Source organism: Heterocephalus glaber, unplaced genomic scaffold, assembly GCF_053883595.1.
Source record: "Heterocephalus glaber isolate CG9 unplaced genomic scaffold, H.glaber_assembly_v1.0 deba00000331, whole genome shotgun sequence".
NCBI lineage: Eukaryota > Metazoa > Chordata > Mammalia > Rodentia > Bathyergidae > Heterocephalus > Heterocephalus glaber.
The window spans coordinates 36,419,483-36,443,538 of NW_028258142.1; the positions used below are offsets into that span (position 1 = coordinate 36,419,483).

Here is a 24,056-nt window from a genome sequence, read left to right on the forward strand (position 1 = left end):
CCAAGGATACATCCTTCAGATATCAGACATCATGAGATATTTAAGAAGAAAGCTTAATCCCCATGCATAATGATTTTCTAAAAATGTAGAATAAACTGAGTCTTCCAACATTCTGCAGTACTCTTTGTTTGCACTTAGCCCTGGCTGGATGTCCAGGTAACGCAATATTCTCTGAACTGCAACGCAGCAAATCAGACTTAAATCTTGCCCACAATGCACTTCTCAGCACTGTACAAAAGACAGAAGTTTGATTAGAATTTTGTCAATGATTCTGTATCCAGTCGGTGTGAGCAAAGACCCCCAAAAGCTATTAAACTCCTTAGTGATGTGAACCAGATGGAAAATAAAACAAAAGAATTCACAACTCATGTTAGACTGAATTGAATGTCTTTAATATCACACAATGAATAACATATGAATAGGATTAACTTTTTTTTAATAGTTAAGTGCTCTATACTGTGCTAACCTGATCTGGTAGCAAAAAAGACTGAGCTTTCTTTTAGAAAAAAATGTTTAAAACCCAACATCTAAGACCATGGAGGAGCATGACAGTAAAGCATGCCAGATGTATCTACGCCTCAAATAACAGCAAGTCCATGTTCATTTTAAATGTACAAAAATGCTTTATGAATAAAAACTGTTACAAAAGAACATTTCAAACAATGTACAATTTTTCTTGCCTCTATATTCAATAAAATACAAATACATTTTTTGTTCTAAAATATGTTTACATACAATCAAAGTAGAACATGCAAATTACACTTTAAAAAAGGCTTTTAAAAACCACTTATGAATACAAACTAAAAATTAGCCAGCACGACTTGTAAGACAATCTTGTGCCCATTTTTTCTTTTGAAATATATATGTACATATTTAACACATCATGTGCATTTATTATTATTTAAGAAATAGATTTTTTTAAAAAAAGGAAGAAAAAGAAAGACACCAACCTAGGGTGGAACTGCCCTTCCAGGTTGACTAGTTGGCAGCTCTTGTCAGTTTTCCCCCCTTTAGTGTTTATTATACCTGGGCAAGTGGGCAATAGATATCCAGGAAGTTTCTTCCTTGGTTGATATGTGCTTCTAAGACTGTTCCCCAAATGACTGAGTCCCACAGGGAAGGCAGACTGTCAGAGGGGTGAACTCTCTAAGAAACAAGAGGCAGAGGGAGCCTTGTATTGTGGAAAGAAACCTTAAGAAACACCAAGGAAATGCTACGATATATTACAGTTTGAGTTTCTAGGCACTGTGATGACATTATCTGTAAGCTCTGGCATTTGGACCATTGTGATACGATAGGGTAGTGTTGAGAAAAATGTCTATATTTATCTACTTTTACATAATGAGTAGGACTGAAAATCCTGCAACGTAACACTTAAATGGCTTTTGAGGCATTTCGGCTCCTGCCACCCTCTCTCTCTCCACACTACAGTTGGCATTTAAAGGCTTTGGAAAGATATGTATATACTTTAAACAGTTACCAGGTAAAATCTTCTTAGTGATAGGGAAAAAAATATTCTCCAAAAGCTCATTATCTGAATATTGTTGGGTAATAAGCTAGGAGTGGGATTTTCTACTTAAGTCCTAATACCAAACCCTTTATGATTTGCATGTAATACATCACCTTACACTATAATTCTGTCACCACTTGCTTATCGTATTTATAGACCCAGCAATGTGCAGAACACAAACTCTGTCTGCCATTGGACACGGCCTCCCACTCTAGATCTACAGCAGCCAAGTTAACACACTAATCTCCTGCCAGGCCTCAGTCACCTTTCCTGGGCTGTCCTTGACTGCTGAGTCCTGGCCCTGCCAAGTCAAAAAGCAACCCTACATACTCTCCTTTCCTTTGACCTTTCTTCCTTGGGTTGTAGCCAGAGATGGGCTATTTGAGGAAGATAAACTTCTCATTTGAGATGAGTTGAAAAGCAAGCAGTCACCCAGCCACTTAGTACAGCAGGTTAAAGATCCATCAGCACCTTTAAGGAGGCTTTTATGTCTAGGTTTCATCATTTTCTCATCTTCAATCAGGCTCCTTACTAAGTGAGTCCACACCTACTTGGTGAAGGACAGTAGTCTGGGTGGAGAGGAGGGGGAGAAATGAAAATCAAGGGGTTTCTCTTACTATAAAATATTTTGTGGAGTTGTATATGGAGTCTCATGGATACTGAAGGATGCACTCTTAACATAAAAACGCTCCCCCAGCAGGCAGAGTTGCATGGCTAAAGAAGTCCACAATCTGGTACAAGAGAGCTGGGTTGTCTTCTTGGCCCTGCAACTGACTAAATGGGAGACTGACTGGCCCCAAGGGGAGCCTGGATTGAAGAGAACCAGCTAAGGGCAGGGAGTCCTCCCTTGGAACAGAAAGAATGTTGTAAGGATGGGTTAAGTTAATGAAAAACTGAAGGAAAGAAATGTGACAGAGTGAATAGAGGGTGATGGAGAGAGGAAGCAGTGTTAAAGTGGCTGGACTGGCTTCCACATCTAAGGAGCTATTAGCATGCCTCAGCTTCGGTCCTCTGAAGTTCTCCCATCCATTGTTAGGGTCTGCATGTGGAGATGTGCATTTAACTCACATGCCAACCACAGACCCCAATTCACGTGTGATTTGCAACTCCACTGAATCTTTCCTAGAATATTTTTCATTGGTTTGAAAACTCTAGTGTACCCCAAGTTATTTGGAATTTCTCACCTATTAGAAGTGAAAGTTAATTAAACTTTGAGTTTTCCTTTTAGGAAGTTTACTAAGCACTGGCTGGCTCTCTTCTGCAAGATTTAGTCTGCTTACAGACTTGTTTGGGAGACAGTGCAGCATGGGAAGCGAGAAGGTTACAAGACTGAAGGAAATCATTTTTCAGATCCAACAGGAAGAGAAAACTCTTTATGGCTTAATTGGAATGGAAATGGTTGCTATTTCACAGCAACGGTGAGGTGCAAGGGGCTGATTTAAACTTTCCTCCCTGGTGACTTTGGAACTACTAAGATATGGCTTGGAAATGACAGACTGAAAAGGGCTGGTCAGATTTTGCTGTTCAACTTGTGTGAAATGGCAAAGGTCAGCCCAGGTCACAAATTGAGTGTCTAGGATATAAGCTTTAAAGTACAGTCTTTTAAACTTACATACTGCCAGGATTAAATGCAACTGAACGAGTGGGCTGCAAACGATGTGAAGTCCACAGTGATTGTACGGAACAGCTCTGTAGGTACTTTCAACCAACTGTGGGTGCCACAGCAGAGAAGTGATGTTGGCGAGCATATTAACTTGAGTTTTTAAAATTTACTCCCCTAGTTACCCCATCGCTTATTCTTATGTTCCCAACAAAGATCCATCTCTCTGTAAGGAAATAATATTGTGTTCTGAAGTGATAATATAATTTCCAGCTGGTCCCAACTTCCTGCAAAAATACTTAATTTGGAGGTAAACCAGATATTCTAACTCCCATTGGAAAATTTAATTCTCTCTTTCAGTGTCTTTCTGTAATCTACCATGCCAGGTATTTGTTGTCTTGGGAAAGGTAAGGGGAGGAGTGAGGAAGGAAACTGAAAATACTAATTTGAAATTTCCACATCTGACTTTAAAAACATCTACAGCAATGGGATAACTTCATATTCATTCTGAGTCTCTTAACATGTTTTACTTGGGCTGCGGAAATGGATAATAGAGATGGAATATCTGTCCACGCTAAACCAATGGCTAGAGTACAACTTGGATGAAAAATGTACAGTTGAAATTGACCATTTAAAAGACGATTTGTCACACACAGTTTGCATCCATGCAGACTGATAGATTTATAATTACATTATGTACAAAAATGTTTTAGTGTATTAAGGCAACCACAATATGGATACTTTGTCCAAGGTGGCTTGACACAATTGGAGTGGTGATACCCTTTAAACATTTTATTTATTTTTCAGATAAGAACACTTACTTTCATTTGCTTTTAAGAAATAATTATCAAGAGACAATGGACTTCTATTGTCTTTTTGTTTCCTTTTCTCAACACCTACGACAGCTCTCTGTATGAAAAAAAAATCACATACCAAGGCATTACTAGACATTGTCTTTCTGGTGGGTCTGGGGTTCTAATTTTTGGTGGCTTGTCAGTTATTCCATTTGCTGTGGGGTACTAAAACCGTTTTTTCTGTCCTCTGCTATTATGTTTTAAGTATAAAAATAACCTGGTTGACCCCTGGGTCACCATATCCTGGGCTGCTCTGAGTCACTTATTTAAAAGGCTCTATCAGTACTGAGTACCTGTTTCACAACGATTGGGATTCAAAGCCAGGTTCCTTGGGACAGTACACCAAGGGTGAACTTCACTACAGAGGTCAGGTTTACAAATTTTCAGATGTGTACCAAGAAAAAGAAGGCAGCAAGGTAAGGGAGTACAATGAACAAAGGAAAAGCAGGAACAGAGGATGCTAAAAATCAGTGTGTGGGGGCCAGAGGCATACAGAAGAATATGAATGCAGGTTTAAGGTCGCCTATCACTAGAATTTCACCTTCTGATCACACGATTCCATCTGGGAAAACTGTATTTTTAACGGAAAGATTCAGGTCACGACCTGCGATGACGGTGGTGCTCCCCTCCCCACTAAAGCCTAGAACTTGCAAACCAAAAGAAATCAAAACCAATTAAGTGGAAGTGGGTTACAACAAAGCCAGTCGACAAATTTGCAGCTTTTCTCCCCTTGGAATGTTTCCTAATTGAGGGCGTCTCCCTTTCGATCTTCCTGGCCCGCAGATGACGGCGCGGGAAGGGCGCACCTCGGAGGCGGAAGGTCAGGTGGCCGCCTGGGAGCACCAGCCTCCTCCCCCGGGTTGGTTCTTAGGCTGCCGGCGAAAGGTCCAGCCACGCTGAAGTGCCGCCGGGCCGGGGCCTGCTGCGCAGCAGACGAGCTCCTTTCGAAGGTGTTCCCCCGGCTCTGCTATGCCAAGAGCTCCGATGGCTGAACCCTGTCATCCGGCCCGATTCTGCCCGCCCAGCTTCTGGGAAGAAGGGCCTCGGTGTCCCCGCAGTGGGGGATCCACCCCCACCCCCGGCTCTCTGCACCTCCGAATCCTCAGTCCCCCAGCCCCAGGTTCGGACGCCCAGACCCACCTTAGGGGAGGACATCGCTCTCGCTCCCTCGTGACTTCCTCGACCTTTTGGCCTTCACCTCCTCCTCCTGGGGAAAGGGCGGCTGCGGGGACGGTTGCGCGTGCTGCCCGGCGGGCGGCGGCGCAAGCTTCCTCTTCCCGCCCCGGGGGATCTTGGGCAGCGCGGGGGGCGGGGGCGGTGGCGGCGGCGGGGGCGGTGGCAGCGGCGGCGGGGGCGGGGGCAGGGGCGGCGCCTCGCGGGCCATGTGGATGACCGCCTCGATGGTCGCCATGACGGCGTCCTGACCGGCGGCGGGCTCCAGCACCAGCGGGCTCAGGCTGGGTTTCTGGCCCCTCTTGGTGGGAAGGTCGATGCATTTTTCCAGCACGGGCATCTGGTCTCTGGAGTCCTCATCGAACTGGGTGGGCTGCTTGCGGGGCCGCCCTCGCCTCTTCTTGACGAAGTTGTTGCCTGTCTTTGATTGTCTCTGCAGCCGCTTGGCCTTCAGGATCTTGTTCACATGGTCCAGGTTCTTCTTGGTGGACAGGATCTTGGTGTAGTTGCACATCTTCCGCACTTCGCACTGGATGGCTTCGATCTCCCGCCGCTTGAATCGCTTCTTCAGGGAGGAGCTGGCTGCAGGAGGGGAAGAGAGAAGAAATTGAGCACAGGTGGCCGGCTGACTACAACTCGCCCTCTTTCAAGGACGAGTGATGCTTTATTTGGCTATAAGAATCATGGAAAATTATGCTATGGATGTGACTCAGCACCCAGCGTTTTTCTTTATTAAATTAAGAATAATAAAAATACATTTTGATTGGATAGCTGTTAAGTATACAAAGCGTTTCTATTTACAGTATTTCAGTCCTCACAATTATGTGAGATACTCTTGTTCCCATTTTAAAGATGTGGAAACAGACCCAGGCTGTTGAGGTGACCTGCCCTGAGCAATGGCATAAACAATGGCAGCAATGGCAGAAACACAATATAAACTTTTCCATTATTTTTCTTTATCACAGAAGTTTTCATTCAGCCCTTTGGCATTAGATCCTATTCACTTTAGCATTACAGCGTTTCACTGACATTGGATGAATGAAGTGGCATGTAGCCTTCCACATTTTGTAATCTTGACTGTACAAGTGTACCATGGACCAGAAGAGATGCTTTCAGTTGATCTAGCATATGTAGCTGAAGTCTTTTGTCCTAGCCCTCCTCCACTTACAAGAGAGGAGGATTTCTTTCCTGGGACACTGGTGGGGCTGGCACTGGCTTTCAGCATCCCTCCCTGGCCCCGTGTTCTGAATCTGTCAGTTTGCCTGATGATGTTCCGTTAACCAAGACTTTTTTAACCAGTTCACCCTCTGGGAACCTGAAGGGAAATACCAGCCAGGTGTTTCGGAATCATTTTCACTCCCTCTACTGAACTGTTGTTTGCAAAGGGCTCTTTTCATGTGCTGCTGGCCAGATGCGCTTTTATTTTACGAGCCGAACTTCTCAGGAAGTCCTGTACTGCCGACACTAAAATGGCCTTCAGGACTGCCTCGTTTTGAAGTTCAGACACCATAAAGTGTGAATGGCTTCAAGACGCTGACGGTCTCTCACCCTTTCGATCATCCTTTCTCCTTGCGGTGATCCTGAGCAGGCACAATTCTGTGTGAGCTGATGCAACCACACACCCCTGCACACTGCCCCTCCATCACAACGGCCACTCCCTCCCTCCACTCACCTGTACACTTGAGAAGTGTATCCCCCTCTGAATTCTTTGCTGTTGTAATTTACCTTAAATCTTCAACCCCAAAGAACCTCACTTAAAGGATGTAGGCCTAGAGGGGTACATATTTTATATTAGGGTCTTAGTTGTGCCCTCTCATTTTTTTTCATCTAGTAGTAGAAAAACAGTATCTTAAAGGGAGAGAAGGAAAAAAAAGACAGTCAAGAGGATGAATACCACTTTCACTTATTCCTGGGCACTCCTGCTTCATTCTTTTCCCTGTTGCCACATTCCCCCTTCATGCTGTGGCCATCACAGATCTCCAGGAGGGTTTTAGTTGAAGTTATTTATGCCACTAGCTTCACGGAGTGGGAAGCAATGAGCTGCATAGACCAGGTCAAAATGTTCCTGCTTTTGGGCCAAAGGTCGGCAAGACTGACTGAGCAATGAATAACTACTGAGCGATCTTTAAAATAAGTTATAAAGATCAAAATAGAACAAAGCCAGAGTTAGCTTCTGACTATAAAAATAAAACTTTTGTACTTAGTCTTTAAAAATGGGGGTGCTTAGTTATCAGTTCTCAGACGCAGGGACTGATTTTTGTCTGGTTTTATTCCCTTCCTGGGCTTAGCAGGGAGCTTTGGACATAGGGAGGATTTGAAAGTTATTTTTGCACAGACAAATCAGACTAATCATTGCTACCTTATTGTACTATCCTTTAAAAGAATTTGAGTTTGGATTTTTAAAGCAACTAATGCAAATATGGGGACACAAAGGGTTAGCAGGCCTCCATTTGAGGGCCAAGTAATTTAACTTGTCCAGAGAGTTCACAAGTAAATGAAAACTACTCAGAAATACTCCACAAAACTTCTAGCATTTTTTTCAAATGCAAAATCCACTATCAGTATGCCCTGTCTTTAGTTTACATCACCCACCGAAGAAGAAAATTCTATGTGGTATACAATGAAGGATGCTAAATATAAAGTAAATAATTTTGCTGACATACACAACAAATATAAAATAAATCAATTACTTGACAGTATTTAACTGCATAAAGTTTGATTCAAATACTCCATGAGCTGGAAGTTATGGGGGGGGTATATAACCAATGGATTGTCCTGCCAAGCATTTTCCTTTTAGAATAAAATGTCAATAAATAAAAAATAAACTCCAAAATGAATTCCCCTAAAACATCTTATTAGGTAATCTCATGATCAGCTCCTTTGCATTCAACATTCACAATAATAGATGTTAATGCTCTGTGCTATTTGCCGACTCATTTTAAAGAAACAAAACATGACAGATTGAGCTGTCAGTGCTCCCCTTTCTATTCTGTTCCCTTCATGTGCTTGTATTATTATTATTATGGGAAATCTATAGATCCATACTGGTAAAAAGTAAATCTGAAACTACATAAGGTTAAAGATAAGAATTGGGAATTCTTCTAGATTAGTGAGAACATGAACTGGTAAATCATCTTAGACAGTGGGCAATCAACATTGCCTCCTTTACTTCTGTATAACAGGAGGTAAAAGACATACAAGGACATCCTTTAAAGATTAGTGTATGGGCCAGGCATAGTGGAGTACACTTGTAATTCTAGCATTTGGGAGGCTGAAGCAGGAGGATTATCACAAGTTCAAGGCCAGCCAGGGCTATAGTGTGAGCTGAGGGCCAGCCTGAACTACATAGCGAGTAGTATGTTAATTAATTAAAATGAATAAGCTACATATAAACATATCCATAGGGTACATCCAAACAAGAGTTGAATAAGAAAGAAAATTGCCAAAGTATTTGTAAGTATACCACTTACATAAGCTTGAAAACACATGAATCCCTTTAATCCCTCTAATTTTTGTTTCATTTTTAGTGTCCAGTTGTGGTGCTTATAAATGACACTGTCAGGGGCACTGTGTCATTTATAACTGTGAGACTTGGAGGAGATTTTAACATCTATTTCCTACCAAAGCTACCTTATGAAAGTTAACCCCCTGGAATAGAACTTTCCACAACTTTCTGGAATGATGCAAATATTCTTTATCTGTACTCATACTATAGTCACTAGCCACATGTGGCTCCTCAGCGCTTGAAATGTGACTGGATTTTTTTGTTTTGTTTTTGGTACCAGGGATCGAACTCGGGTCCTTGCGCTTGCGCAGCAGGCCCCAAAACCTCTGAGCTAAATCCCCGGCCCTCAGCGACTGGATTTTTAATTTAATTTAGTTTTATTAGCTACCTGAAGCTAGTAGTACTGTATTAGGCAGCACAGCTCTAGGCTGCACCAGTTCGAAATACAGAGGACAGAAGACTTACTGGGATTCAGTCAATAAAATGGTGACCATGGGAAACTCTAGGTAAACAGTTCAGTGTCTCAGGCAAATAAATCACAGGGTGAGTGGAGGAAGAAACTGTAAATTACAAAGAGATTAAAGATAAGATGACCTTGGGCCAGGGATTTAGCTCAGTGGTTCTGCCGCCTGCCTTGAAAGTGCAAGGTCCCAAGTTTGATTCCCAGTACCCCCCTCCCCAAATGACCTTATTTGGAAATCAGTTTAAGCAAACTGTTAAAATAAATCAGGGATAAATGAACTCTGGGCATTTCATGATATAATTACTGTTAATTTTCTTAGGTGTGATTGTTGCGTTATGATCATCTGTTTTTGTTAAGTACCTTTATTGCCGAAATGCATGCTAAAATATAGATGAAATCATATGCAAACATCTGAGATGGGCTTCGAAATAGGAAGAGAGGAGGAAGATACCTGCATTGGAAGATACAAGACTGATCATTGGTTTATATTGTTGAAGTGAGCAATGAGTACATGAGGTTTATTAATGCTATTCAGCCTACTTTGCCATAACACAAGGTAGTTAAAGATTATGAATTGTAAATGGCAAAAAGGAAATATTTTGTGGAATCTCAGGACTGGAGGGAGCTCTGATTTTTCCCTTTGGGCTTCTATTTCACCTTTATACCTGTGGATGGGTAAGAGATATGCTCATGGGAGACTGACCATGGATTCATCTTTTCCCAGGAAGGCCCCTGCTGCTTGTTACCTCCCTAATAACATGGGAGAATGAATGAGTTCTCTGGGTTTTATGCTATGACCAACTGCATAAACATGCATCATGAGCCAAGCTCCACTGATGGCATCAGGTGCTACAAGTTTAGTATCCTTCTTCCTTCCTTTTGTGGTTTTTTTTACATCTACTGACCATCTGAATTTTGTTTTGTCCTAATGTTTATTATCTACAATTTCAGTTCAGAGTCATTATTCCTGTGTTCAAACAATAACAGAGTGTAGCATAATAGAAATGTCTTTGCAGATGGGGAGCTGGAAATGAAGGTGGATGAACATCTTGGCCCCCTGAGTCTCTCTTCATCTAGCGCAGGAGATGAATGGACTAGCTGTTCTCCAAGTTCCCTTCTTGGTTTAAAAACTGCTATAATTCTTTCCTATGCTCATTATCAGCTCCTTTTCCCAAATGTGGGGTGGCTTTCAAAAACATTTATTTCATCTAATAATTTTGAAATCCTACTATGGAGGGGAGAAGAGGACTTTGTACTTGGCAGAGTTTTATATTCACAAATCTTTCTCCTTATTGCTTATGATTTCACTGTCTTTCTAAATGTTTACAGATTTTCTCTCTTCAATTTGTTTCATTATTGGACAGCAATTTCTGGGCTCTTGCTGCAAGATTGATTCCATATTTGTTCTCTTTCCTATAATAGTCCTATATCATGCCTACTTTTTGTTAGATTTAAAGAGTAATTATGAGTGTCCAAGGCAAAATACAAGTTCATTTCTTCATAACTCTGCAATACAAATGGTGTTCTAGACCCTTAAAATTGCCACCCAAAGGGCTGAGCTGGTTTTGGTCCAGATCTAGACTGTCTTTTCACTCCCTTTATCAGAGGATTGGCTCATCAGCATCCTGTTGACTTTGCCACATCTTTTACGATACTCAAAGAATGGGTTTAACAATGCTTTTTGTACACATGCTTACACATGTAGTATAGGCACTGTGAGTCAAGCTAAGGGCTAACGAGACTGAGTTACACACAGACGTTTTCCCAAAAACTGGTGCTAATGTGAGTAGACTGTACTTCGTTCATGTGCAAGAGATTTTTGAAGCTTTACAAAAAAGATCTGGGTGTGTTGGGGGGAAAAGAGATTTATTTTTGGACTCCTTAGAAATTTTCTTGCTGCTTGAATGTCCCTAAGGATAGGTGGGGAGGTGTTGAGAAGGTTCTGCGGTCTGGGGCTGAGGAGGGTGGAGAGAGTTGGGGCACCATCTGCCTCAGTCAGTACAGAGAGCTGCAGTGTAAATTGCTTAGTGTGTCGATATATGTTAGAAAATTCTTCACAAGCAAAGGCCACCTCTTTCTCCAGACTTTCAGAGTGTCCACCTTAGGCCCATTCATATAGCAGTATGTGGTCTGACATGTCCTATGTGGTCAGCAAATACAGTCTCGAGCAAATTCAATTGTCTCATTGTTTTCCAATGTAAATTGTTCATTTTTTATGTACTTTGTATTTGGATTTGACTCAGCAATGGTCTTTTATTCTCCTAATGCTGCTTTTTTTAAAATAGGAAGTATAAGGCAAGCTGCCTTGGTATGTAAATGTTCTTCTTGCATCCTGTGAATTTAAATTAACCTTCCACAGTCCTGGTCTTAAAAGCTCTTTTGAACAGGATGACAAGTTGTCTCTGTTGGTAGGGCCCCTGCAAGGTAGGGGACATCTGACTGGCTGCTGGTTGTCAATACAAGTGCAAGCACTGCTCTCCACATGTACAGCAGTAATTTACAATTAAGAGTTAGCAGATGTGGGGGATTTGTCATGATAGGGCAGTGTTTCCATTCTGTTTCTTTCGGTTGTCTTAGTATACTTGGAGGTTTCTTTGCAAATGTGACTAGCTTGTTTAAAGAATAATGACTACCTGACTATTCAAACAATAGCTTCTTCCTAGGGGTTAAGAAAGAGCATCCTATCTCAGCTGCAATAGCTTGCAGGACCCTAGTCTTTGTTCTGCTCTTATTTCACATTTCTCTTGAGACAAGGTAGGAGTTGAGGTAGGTAGTTTGGCTGATGGAGAGGTGAGGCAGTGGGTGCACAGGTGTGAGCAAGTTTACATGTGTGACCTCTGAAGTGGGAAAGGTCACCAAATGGTATTTGCTCTTAAGCATCTTCTTAGATCTTCCTGGAAGCATAAAAGGTGTTATGTCTTTAGAAACTTGCCTTGTGCTCCCTTGCCTCTGCAATCTCTCCCACTGCTCACTCCCTCTCTGCCTTCCCAGCTTCCCAAGTGGGATGCATATTGCTCCCAAGAGTAAGCAACGTTATTTATTTGGTTGCAGGAAGAACACATTAATTATTTGTATTTACATTATTTATATTGTATCTAAAGCATAAGAACTAAATTAAGCACTCCAGTAATTTATATATGGGAAGAGAGTGATGTTTTTACTTGACCTGCACATCAGATGATGGGTCACCTGTCACATTTGGGCATAAGTTCTTGAGAGAAAGGAAGGTCACATGTATGCAAGGGGTTGGTGGACTTGGCATTTCATCAGAGTGTTGCTTTCAGGGTATTGTCAATGTCTTAATTAAAGGCTATAGAAGGTCACACTATAGTTAATCTTAGAAAAGCAAGACTTCTAAATAGAAAAAATCAAAATACTTTATAATGAGATGAAGATTATCCATGAAATATTTTATATATCCCATGGAATTCTGTTATCTCGGCAAAGTTTATAAAAGAATTACCATTTTCAAATATGAAATTAACAATTTTTTGGTGCAAAAAGTCAAGGGTTGTAAATGTTCTCACCTTTTCACTGCCATCCATGGAGCTGCTAGTAACATCACCTAGTAGTTGTTAGAACACAAAATATTTAATGCCCCATTGGGGTAAAGTGGGTGAGAAAATAATTGCTTTAGGAAAAAGGCTTGTGCTATGAAAAGTGAATTTTTGGTAACTGATTGGAATTGTTTCCATTGTTCGGAATTTTGTTACTGAAAATTATATATTATATCCTATAAAATCCTCTAAATTCTGCAAATTAAAAAAATTCATATACCTAACTACCAAATGAAGATGTTCAGAGATTTGATTTACTCAAAAAAATAAAAACAGAATGCCTTCTGATTTGCAAGACCATTTAGTTGTTAATAGAGAAGATCATTAGCCACATTTAGCAACAACCTTGTTTAACTGATGGATGACATTTTTAAAATATTAAGATCAAAGCACAGTCAATAATGTACTTTCTTCTCTATATCCACGTAAAATACACTTTTGATCTACAATATCCACTAACAACAAGTGGTAAAAAAAACTGAATTCAGAATCTGAACTTTACTTTATTGCAAGTGTTTAAACTGAACAAAAATTTGAAAGATATGTATGCAAACTCAATCACTTGGCCTCCTTAAAACATTAATGGCTGAAAAAATATTTGATTCATGAATAATAAATACAAATTTAAATTATCTTAAGAATATAAGTTATTTCATGTTTATGACATTCTTTTAAGATTTATGCTTTAAAAGAGTGCATGTACTCTATGTACTTACATGGGATATCCATCTAAAATTATGCTACTCACAGCATTACAGGATCAAAAAAAAATTGGAGTCTACAGCCTTAAAGTTTTCTGTTCTTTTTTTTTAAAACTCCTGAAGACATTTACTTAGCTAGCCTTTAATCCTAGAAGATCTTAATTTTCTATGAGCTCAGGGCTAAGAAGCGTTAAAATTTCTTGCAGACAGACAGACGTGTTGTTCTTTATACCTCTCAAAACAGAGAGCACAGCTTCTGTCCCATAGTAGGTACCTGATTAATATTTCCTGCTGGATTAGATTGTAAACTCCTAGAGATCACATCTACATAACATTAATTTTTACATTCCTGGAACACTATTAAATTTAATTACAGGGAATTCCATAGTAGTCAGAAGAGCCCTATACCCATGGAGAGCTTCTAGGATGAAACTTGATGCTGACATCCTTTACTGGATTAGGCAATTGAGGTAGTGGTCCCTAAATTTTCAGAACCCTTGATTTCTTTGGCCATGCAAAATGCCCTTCACTCATGAGCCTGGTTATTGGACAAACCACCTGTGGCTTTGGACAGATAAAAACAGTAGTGGGATCATGAGAGAGAACCTGAATCTAATAAGGAAATTGCAGAGTTGGTAGAAGAACCCCTACAGAAGGGAATTGGATTTTGGCAGGCCTGAGAAACTTGGGTGAAGGAGGAGCTCAGAAAACAAGCAAAAGAAATTATAGCTCCTTATTCACCAATCTGCTGTATAATTCATTTTGGGATTGTCCAAGATAATATCAACAAAGGCATCCTTTCAGTCTTAATTTTTAGTAGGGTCAGAGCTGTTGTCTAAATTTTTGTTAGGGAGTGGATTAGAAGTAGCAATAGTGGTAAACTGGGGAATACAAAGGCCATTTAGCCCTACTGTGTTATAATCAATTACGGCTTTTGTTTGCTGCGATGTGCATTAAGCTCCAGCACACTGACTATAGACAACAAGGAAGGCTGGATAGAAATGAAGTTAATGCCAAAGCATTTGAGCTACATCTGTTAAGTCTCACAGTATGCCAGGTGGCACACAGTGCGGGTGGGCTCACCCTCTCAAAGGGATCTTTATATTTCTTTTCTCTTTCTTCTCAAGTCTGGTATAGCTTTATCCTTAACCATAAATATCCCTTATGTAACACCCCATTACACATGCAAATGCTTACCTGATTGTGAGATTTTCTTTCTTCTAAATTTTGAAAAAGAAAATATAGGGAAGAATAAAGAATCATATACCAACATGATCTCAAAAGACCTTCTAAACTTTAAATATGTAGGCTCAGGTGAAATAAATCCTTCTAGGCTATGCTAGAATTTCGGAAATGACAGGTATCTATTCTTTGTTTTCTTTTGGGCCTTGACAATAACTGCATTTTTTAAATGAAATACTCAGTCTCACTGTTATAACCTGATAAGATATATATTTACAAGACATTAGAAGAATGAAACTCTAGTCTTAACTTTTTTACCCCTCAGTTCTATACCTCCAGAAAGATCTCTTCATTTCTTTGAAGGGTCCTTACTTCTGTATAAATATGATCTGTAAAAAGTCATATACAAAGTCTTCGCGCTTGTAAGTAAGAAATGCTCAAATCCTTCATCTGTGTTTCCTATGAAGTGAACTCTATCGTCTATTCCGTTTTGATCACCTTCATCTGGAGAGTTTATCATCTGCTAAAGCTGATCTTAAATTTTGGTGCCTACAATTTAACTGATTTTCCAGGTATGAAGTATTTAGTGCAGAAAAATCAAGTTGATTAATTTCTGTGATCAGAAGTCACAGTATTTATATTAATGAAGAACTACATTTTCAAAACAGCCTGGATTTTTCTACAACATTACACTATTGGCTCATATTAAATGGAGGCTAAATTAGGTCCTTTAAATGCTTTCATATAAACTGCCATCAAATCTAGCGACTGCTATGTGGAATTGGGTTTTTAGTTTAAATGCAAGCCTTCCATTTAAATCTGAAAAATTTAATTTTATTGGTTTTATTCCAGTGTTCTAGTCTGTTGTGAAAGTTTTAGATCTTCACTTTGTTTTTTCAGAGTGCTCAGAGTTTTAGGAATTCTCAAAGGGTTTAAATACACTCAAAGTTAATTCTGTCCCTTTAACTTCTGGTCTTGATTAAAGTGACTCAAGTAGATGCTATTGTTTTGCTTTTTATTGAAGCTTTCTAAGAAAAAAATGTCAATTTACACAATAAAATATACTTGTATTCTTCATTAAAACAATAAGAAATTATATACACTGTTTTAGACTTTCATATATTGTTGTGTCTCTGTCTGCTTAGTAGATGATAGATGTACCCCAGAAACAATAACTTTGCATTGCCAACAGGTGTGTGCCCAATTCTATTATTTCTGCCAGTATCAAACAGGATATTGCATCTGATGTTGGAGAGAGGAAAGTCTTGCATCTTTCTTTTATCCAGAGGCAACTAGTGTGGGAAAAAAGACCTAAGGCAAAATAATACTTGGTGTACTTCTAGCCCTTTCAAATTTCCACTGAAATTCAGTTGATAGTTCAGTTTTAGAAGTTTTTTTTATTAATAACTTAGATCTTAATAATTGTCCCTATTCTTTACAATGCCACGTAAGTCTTTTTCCTAAAAGCTGTGCATTGACTCCCATTTCCACATTAGTCCTTCTGCTCCTATTATATTGCTGGTATCTCTCCGAAAGCACTTCACTTAGTCTGTGCTGTATTAGGATCCTGGGACTAATCTGTATGTTCTTTCTATCTGGGATTCTGCTTTGCTACAAAACCAGGGTCACATCTTAATCATTCTTGGAATAAATATGGATGGAGTTTCACTTTGTTTCACACACTGTGTTGAACACTGAATTCTTGACTCAGCTGACTTCCTTGAATTGAAATCTTTCTATGTGACTTGATGTAAACTACCACTTAACTGTTCTGTAAAGTCTAGGTGTGGAACATGAAAAGATTTTTTGAAGGAGATCCAAGTCACAGAAAATTAAATTATGTCCTCACGTATTTTAGCTATCTCCTACTTTTCTTAGGGCACCATTTACTGTTCAATCCTCTAAGCTATAACTAAAAGCACTGTGAAATTTAGACTAATATCCAAAATGTTCCATGGGAGAAGTGGTGTTTCAATGACTAAAACATGAACAAAAACAACTTTGGAACTTATTAGGAACCACTAAGAAAATCAGCTTGAACATGTAAAGTTATAGACATGGGGTCCCCAGGAAAAGCCACACATATACATAGAATAATTCTCTAAAAATAAAAACTTACACACAAAAAACCTACACAGATATACATATGTAACTATATTTGTATGTTTGAATGTCTGTCTATATATATCTCTATGGTGGGAGTGAATGTGCTTTTTGAAAAAACTATTTTTAGAGCAGCTTTAGGTCCCAGAAATATTGGTAAGGCTCAGAGATTTCTGGTACAACTCCTTGCCCCAACACACACACATAGCCTCCACCATGAATGATCTTTTCATTGTCAAACATTTGGATCCAAATTATAATGGTTTATGGTGGGGAGTGGTCAAATGCTCTCTTGGCAAGTTGTTATACATTCATATTCTAAGCACTATACCAGTAGTTTTTTGAAAATAAGTTATTGCTTTAACTTTTTTCTTTTTCAAATATAAGCTTGGACAGACTTAATGCAGCAAATAATTTTTCCTCAATTTAAGATTTGACAATTTGAGAGGAAAAAGCTCATTCATCATCTTTCCCATTAGCAGACTATAAATTATTGGCTCCTATACCATGTGGCTCAGATTCTAGGAAAAGTTAGTGTAAACAAACGCAAGTTACGATGCATGGAGTAAGAGGGTGAGTCATAAACAAAACACAGACATATGCTCTCATATAAATAAGGTCCTGGATCATCAGCTTCCAAAGTCTGCTTCCCATTAATTACACAACAAAATGAACTTTCCATATGTAAAGCTCAAATCACTTAACTCTGGCAACTTGTGTGAGACAAAGGCCAGGGTTGTGGGTACTTAGTAATGAACAACACTGGATTTCAAAACACTAGAAGTCCTCTCAAAGTATCTTCAGGCATTGCAGGACAAGAAGGTCATTTGGAGGAGTATTTTTGAGCAAAGAAATTGTACCCAGTGTCACTGCCTAGAAGGCAGATCTGATCCCCTGAAAGGTAATAGTAGGCTTCCTCTATTTCACTGTGAGTTCTGTTAACTTTCTGGGGAAAGCCCAGGATCCAGGCCACACAGAAAGTTCACACACCTTGCTGGAAGCATTGCAAAATTCACATCCCATTCATCAGCACTTTCTGTCTTTCAAACTGTCCCTTGGTTGTATCAGTTCATGTTGCCTTAGGGCTATCTAATGTCTCTTAGTTTAAAGAAGTAAGTTCCAAGGAATCAAAATTCCTGAACAAGTGGTTTCTTCAACAGGTGAGAAATTCTAAGAACGATGCAAAGCAGTGAGGCTCTTTCCTTGTGTCCCCTTCAAAACCAAACTTCATAAAAGAGACTAACAGACTTCGTTCCAGTGGACATTAAAAGAACAGATAAATTTAAGGCATCCAGGGAATAAAAAATACTTTTCTTTGCTGCTAGTGGAAATATGGGTAGTTTAAATTTACTTACTCAACAAATATTTTTTCTGTCCCATCTAATGCTTTGTATCCTACTTTAGACCATGCTGTATAAGTGGAATGTATCCTTTGGCCCTCAAGAGAAAATGAAAGGAATTAACTATTTTGGAAAATCTATAGAGTAAGGTACAATATTTCACATGCGGTAGCAACCACTTGACAACTTTAGCATCCCTTTGGGACAGAGATGAAAACCAAGCCTTCAGAGACAAAGTAATTTTCCCAAGGGCAGGCCTCTTCAAAGTTGTGGGCTCACAATTCAAGCAAGAGCTACCTTTTTTGAATCCCAGTTGCATATGATATTTCCTTAGGAAAGCAAAGAAGACAGAAGGGTAAAGACTTGGAAAACCTGCATTTCCATGTCAATTTTCTACTACTGATTACATAGAAGTGCTAAAATCTCCTCAATTTCACAATCTCCAAGCCATTTCCAATCCATAATGAAATAAAAGAACTTGTATTACAGATTGCCCACATATTTCTGCTGGACTAAGTGTTTTTGCATATTGTTTTGTTTCAGTTCAAACACCTTCATTGACTTCCTATGGGAAGCCATAGCCACTATAGAAATTTCATTATGTAACTGGAATTATTCTAAAGTCTGAATAAAATTCAAAATCCAAAATACTTCTGTTTCCAAGCATTTCAGATGAGGGATATTCCACCAGATTACTGAGAGAAGTTGTTTAGGAATATGATCTAGTCCAACATGGAGGAGGGAGAGTATGTTAATATTTTTCACCCAACGGGGCAAATGTTCTTTTGTTCCAACCATTTCCTGCCAATTAGGAATCTGAGCACAAAGATACCAGGGAGTATGTGTTTCAAAAAGGCAGAAGTCTTGATTACTATGTAAAACTTGTGATAAAGATGCTGATTAATTTTTAAAAATTTATAACCCTGTGTAAGCCAACCAAAACACAACTTCAGATGGCCATCGGCTCACAGCTGACATTTGTTGTCACTGACTGTGATGATTACACTTGATTGTGTAAACTTGATTGGCTTGAGAGCTACTGATGTTGAAGCACACTTCTGGATGTGTCTGGGAGGGCCGTGGAGGCGTGGCTTTGGTTACTATATCTAGTCCTTTGCCCCTTCCTTTTATCTCCCTCTTGGACACTGTTCCTTTGCTCTGGTTCCTAGCCATCTGCCATGGTGTTTCTGCTGTGGAGCTGGCAGACTACGGGCTGAATCTCCCAGAACAATGAGCCAAATTAAACCCCTCCTTCTTTAAATCATGGGTGTTAAGTTTGTGTCTCAGGGAGAGGAAAGCTGACTAATACACTTTGCTGCATGTAGCATGATCAATAGACTTTATCTGGAATTTTAAGTATACCATGTTCTGACTCCAAGCTTTTCTTCAGCCTCAGTAGCCATCATTTCCATATACTCACACATAATTACAAGCTGATGCAAAACAGAAACTAAGTTATCTCTCAAATGTTGTAAACCTTTCCCTCCAACTTCTGTCTGCTTTTCTAGCCCAGCCCATCCTTACAAGTCCATTTCAACACTTCTTTCCAGGTAATCCAGCTGTCCTCAGAACTCCCCAAGATCCAATGAGTTGAAAATGAATGACCCATAAATTGCTGAATGATAGCTGTTAGTATGTCAGATTATTATTCAACTTGTTCATTTAAAAATTACTGGGTTGTCTCCTGTTTTTGAGTCAGGCCTTCCCAAATACTGTGTAAGCTCTCTTAGGGCAGGGCTTAATTTCATACTTTTATTATATCTGACTCAGAGGACTGAGTGCAGTGTGGCAGATGATTAAAATATTGATAATTTGTAACAAAATCATTTAACAATTGTAATGACTATTTAACAATTGGGGTATTTACAGATATTTGTGTAAAATAAACTTGATGTAGCAATTAATTCTCAAGTGTGAGGAGCTTGGGCTGAGCCTTGAGATAAGGATGTTTGGAAGGTGGAATAAGAATATACTTTTCAAAAGGATAGTTAATAATGTTACAATCTGACTCATAATTTGACTTAATGTGATTAAATAATTACATGATATAACTTCATTTTTCACATGGGGGGGGCACAAAGTACTTATATGTTAAGTTTTCAATGTAGAATAGATTTTCTTGTTATTGGTTGAAAGGCAGAAATAATTTTTCTGATTTCACTGATGAGGAAGCAAGGACCTGGAAGGCTCAGTGATTTACCTAAGGAAGCAAATTAAAAAGTACTGCAGCATTGGAACAAGGACTCCACAATAATCCCAATCCTTGAATTCCAAATCTATTTTCTACTCTGCCTCAGTGTGGTGACTAGAGAGTCCAAGTTTCCTAACTCCCAGTCAGGTAATATTCATAACCTCTCTGGGCTTATTGTTCTCATCTGCAACATGAAAGAGGAGTGGTTGGGGAAGGACCGTTCTATTCTATTGTAGTCCAGTCTTTTCCAGTGTAAGCACCCAGAGAAGATGAGCAGGGATGACTTTGGTGCTTCCGTGAGGTAGAATCCAAGGATGAAAGGCAGATGGGTAAGTGTCTCTCTCTGTTACACCTTTCTCATAACCCTTACACCGGTCTCTGTCCACATCTCCTTTCTCTCCATGCCTCTTCCTCTGTCTCTGCTCTTAGACTGGCTACAGCCTGCCGGGACCACTCAAAATCATTCTTAATGATAGTCATTACACAGTTCTTCCACATTGCCTAAGGCTGTCTGTGCAGCAATGAGCAGGAAAGACTTTGCCCTGTCTCAACAGCTGGGCTCACTCTGCCAACTTCATTGGAACCCAAAAGTTTTTCAAAAACTCTCCATTAATTACAGGAAGCCCAAAGCACTACGCTCCCTTCTCATTAACATGGTTGCTTTCAGTTGCCACTAAATTATCTTGCCACCATTAAACCAACAATCTAATTAGACTTCTGTTAATGGAAAGAGCCCATGAACAAGGGAGGCACTGTGCTTTCATCTCAAAACTGATCCTAAAGTATTTGTTCTTTCTTTCTTTGCTGCATAAAATCTCCCCCGTCCTTTCATTCTCCTCTACTTATAAAGAAAAGCTTGAATATTTGATATGAAATGAGTATCTTAATAGAAATCACTTTACGTATGGGAGGGTTTCTTTTCCACATTTCACTGAGTGTGGAGACCTCATTACAATAATCGCACCTGACTCCCCCTGCGTCTGATGCCTCACAGCCAAACCTCCCACTGGGCTTCAATGGAGGTGGGAATGATACTATCACTGGGAAGAAGATAAAATGTATTATTATCATTACTCTGTTTTTAAGAGGGTATGACTGTGGCATGAGGTTGATGAGAGCATAATCTGTATGAGGCATTCAGAGAAGATAAATTTAGTTAAACTTCTCACAGATACAGCACTTTCAAACCTGTCATTAAGCCTTCTGTGTTTTTGAAAAAAATTCTCAGCGCAGGAGAAAGAATAGTTAAACTAAGTGCAGAGATGTTTATTGAGTATCTACTATGCACCCAGCACTATGCAATGTTCATGACACCAAAATATGATTGTGAATTGCTCAATAGCAGTAGTCTCGGTGTTTACTCCTCTTATTTTCAGTCCTTATATCCCAAGGGTCTGAGAATTCATGGTTTGCCCAATACTCATTCAATGAGACAAAACCTAAATAGGAAATGCTCACTGCCTAGGGAAACCAGTATTCCAGACACAATGCAAGACCATCACATATAAACTAATTACAGTACAACACAGGCCAATTTAATCTCCAGTATTTCACTGGGGTGGTTCATCCTGAAAACTTCACAGACCTTGTGAGTGAAGGAAGAAGATACTTATGTGTGCCCTCTTCTTCTCTTCTCTGATGAAACATGCACTTTGTCTTGTAGATATATTACCTTATAGGATGACTCTGTCTTTGAATATAATCTTCCCCTGGAATGCTCTGGTCCATCAACCAGGGGCTGGGTGCTTTTATTGAAACAGGAGGCTGGAAATCCCCAAGTCTCTTCCTGGTTGCTCCCTCTGCTAAATGTTTTTGGTATAATTTGCTCTTTCTGGTGCTAATATGGAAAATAAAGGCAAATTATCACCTCTCAACTCTAATGAATATCATGCTAGAATATATATTTCTGTAAACCAGGCTGTTTTGTGGAGGATGCAATTGTTCAATGCATTTTAGCCAATATTTAAAATTATCATGCTAGAGTTTGCGGTTTTAAAGTAGAATATGGTCTGGCTAAAAGGATACGTGATCTTCCAGTCCAATATGTGATCTTTCAGTTCAGTGGCCACACACACTGTAGTAAATGTAGGGATCAATCAGCAGTGCACCTAGAGGAAGCCACCAGAAGCAGAGACTGTGGCATTCAACTTGATCTTGGCATGATTCTTTTTTTTTTTTTTTTGGTACCGGGGATAGAACTCGGGTCCTTGAGCTTGCGCAGCAGGTGGCAAAACCACTGAGCTAAATCCCCAACCCATTGGCATGATTCTTAAATGGGTGGCAGAGAGTTTCTTAGAACTGAAGGCGAGTATGCTGAATCTTGAAGAATAATTATGAATTAGCCATTCAAATGGCATGAAGGGTAGGCACAGAAGAAAATAAATTCCAGAGTGGAAAGCAGGTAATAACAAGAATAGCAGCAGCAACAGTAGCACCCATTGGTTGAACTTTGCTGTACATTAAGATGCTTGGAAACTCTTGTTTTGCTAAAATACTTCTTTAAGATTTTCACAAGTATTATCTCATATTTTCCTCACCACAATCCTCTACTCTAGGTCATACTTTCCCTCTATTTTACAGACATGAACACCAAGGTATCTGATCACCCTGCTGGTGATATGATACAGGCAATATGCAGCAAAAACATATACATTCAACTGGAGCAGTTTTGCCCATGTAAGAAAATTGAGCTGACATTAAGAAGGCAAATAGGTGAATGTTCTTTCACTCTTCCTCTCATGTCTGCCCAAAGCTTATTAATTTTCTAGGGAAATGTGTCCTTGTTGGACTTACTATACACTACTGCTGAAGGTTCAGAACCTGCCATCCTAAATGATAACTTGTAGATTTTTCCCAGAAAAGATTTTGTCCGGTAGATAAGATAAACAGAGATTATGGTTTTATTGTGTAGTAGGACATTAACTGAGCAATTTTGTTTCACATGCTTTCTCCAATGCCTGCATTACTACAATAGCCATTTCTCGAATTCTCCTTTGGACTAGTTTCATCACCATGCTGCTCTGCTCCTTAAAGAACTGAATGAGTCTTTGACATAAGACTTTTAAAAACTATGCTTTGAGAGTGGTGACCCCAAAAGAACATTCAAATGGCTGCCAAGGAGATGAGGCTGGAACTGATGGCTAGGGAAGATTCTTGGGAATTTAATGCTTCCCTGAAATGTTATAGCCTTGGCCACAGAATAGGTTCCGGTGACCCACGATGTCCAGATTCAATTAAAAAGGTTTACGTCCTCCTTTTGGGATATAATAACAACAATCATGGAGGTTTTCCAGAAAGTCTTTGGTGTGAGATGGGGACCTCGGGAAAGCATAGCAACTTCCAACCTTGCTGGGTGCTTTGTTGGTTCAGAATGAAGGGAGGGTAGCTTTTCCTGAGCCTGCCACTTTCAGCAGAGGTTCTGGACAAACACAGACTCATTCTGTGATGCTTCAACACTGCCTCCTGGGTAATGCTTTCCAGAAATCTGTAACAATTGTGTTTTTAAAAAGCATTAATTTCTCTGGATCTTTCTGGAAGATTCTCTATTGTATGGTTTAACTGATTAGTATGGACTTACAGGGATTTATTTTACAATCTGAAAAGGCTCCTTCAGTGCATAAACTTACATTCTTGGATAACCCAAATCCTATTAGCTTGCCCATTTATTTGCTCTACTTTGGTTCTTTTGAAACACAGGTGTTGGCTGAACTGGCCTGTAATTTTGGTTAGGAGCTTCAGATCATGTTCTGTTAAAGATAAAAGCAAATGAAATAAATAACTGTACAATTCTTATATTCTTATTCATTGCTATCTTTTTCCACCAGGATATTTTGTTATTCAGGGGCCAACCCCACAGATTGCAGTTAAAGAGAAGAGA

At 39.5% G+C, this 24,056-nt stretch overlaps 1 protein-coding gene across 6 annotated transcripts in view; it reads right to left on the minus strand.

Annotated features, from left to right (window-relative positions):
* Positions 1 to 370: 370 nt before the first annotated feature.
* Setbp1 (SET binding protein 1) overlaps positions 371 to 24,056 on the minus strand; it is a 357,001-nt gene continuing 333,315 nt past the window's right edge. For all 6 annotated transcript variants that reach the window (XM_087193233.1, XM_021236586.2, XM_004855072.4 and 3 more), the window contains one exon: positions 371 to 5,719. In XM_087193233.1, the coding sequence (XP_087049359.1) occupies positions 5,106 to 5,719 (614 nt within the window). In that variant the 3' untranslated portion in view covers positions 371 to 5,105. The remainder of the gene's footprint in view (positions 5,720 to 24,056) is intronic.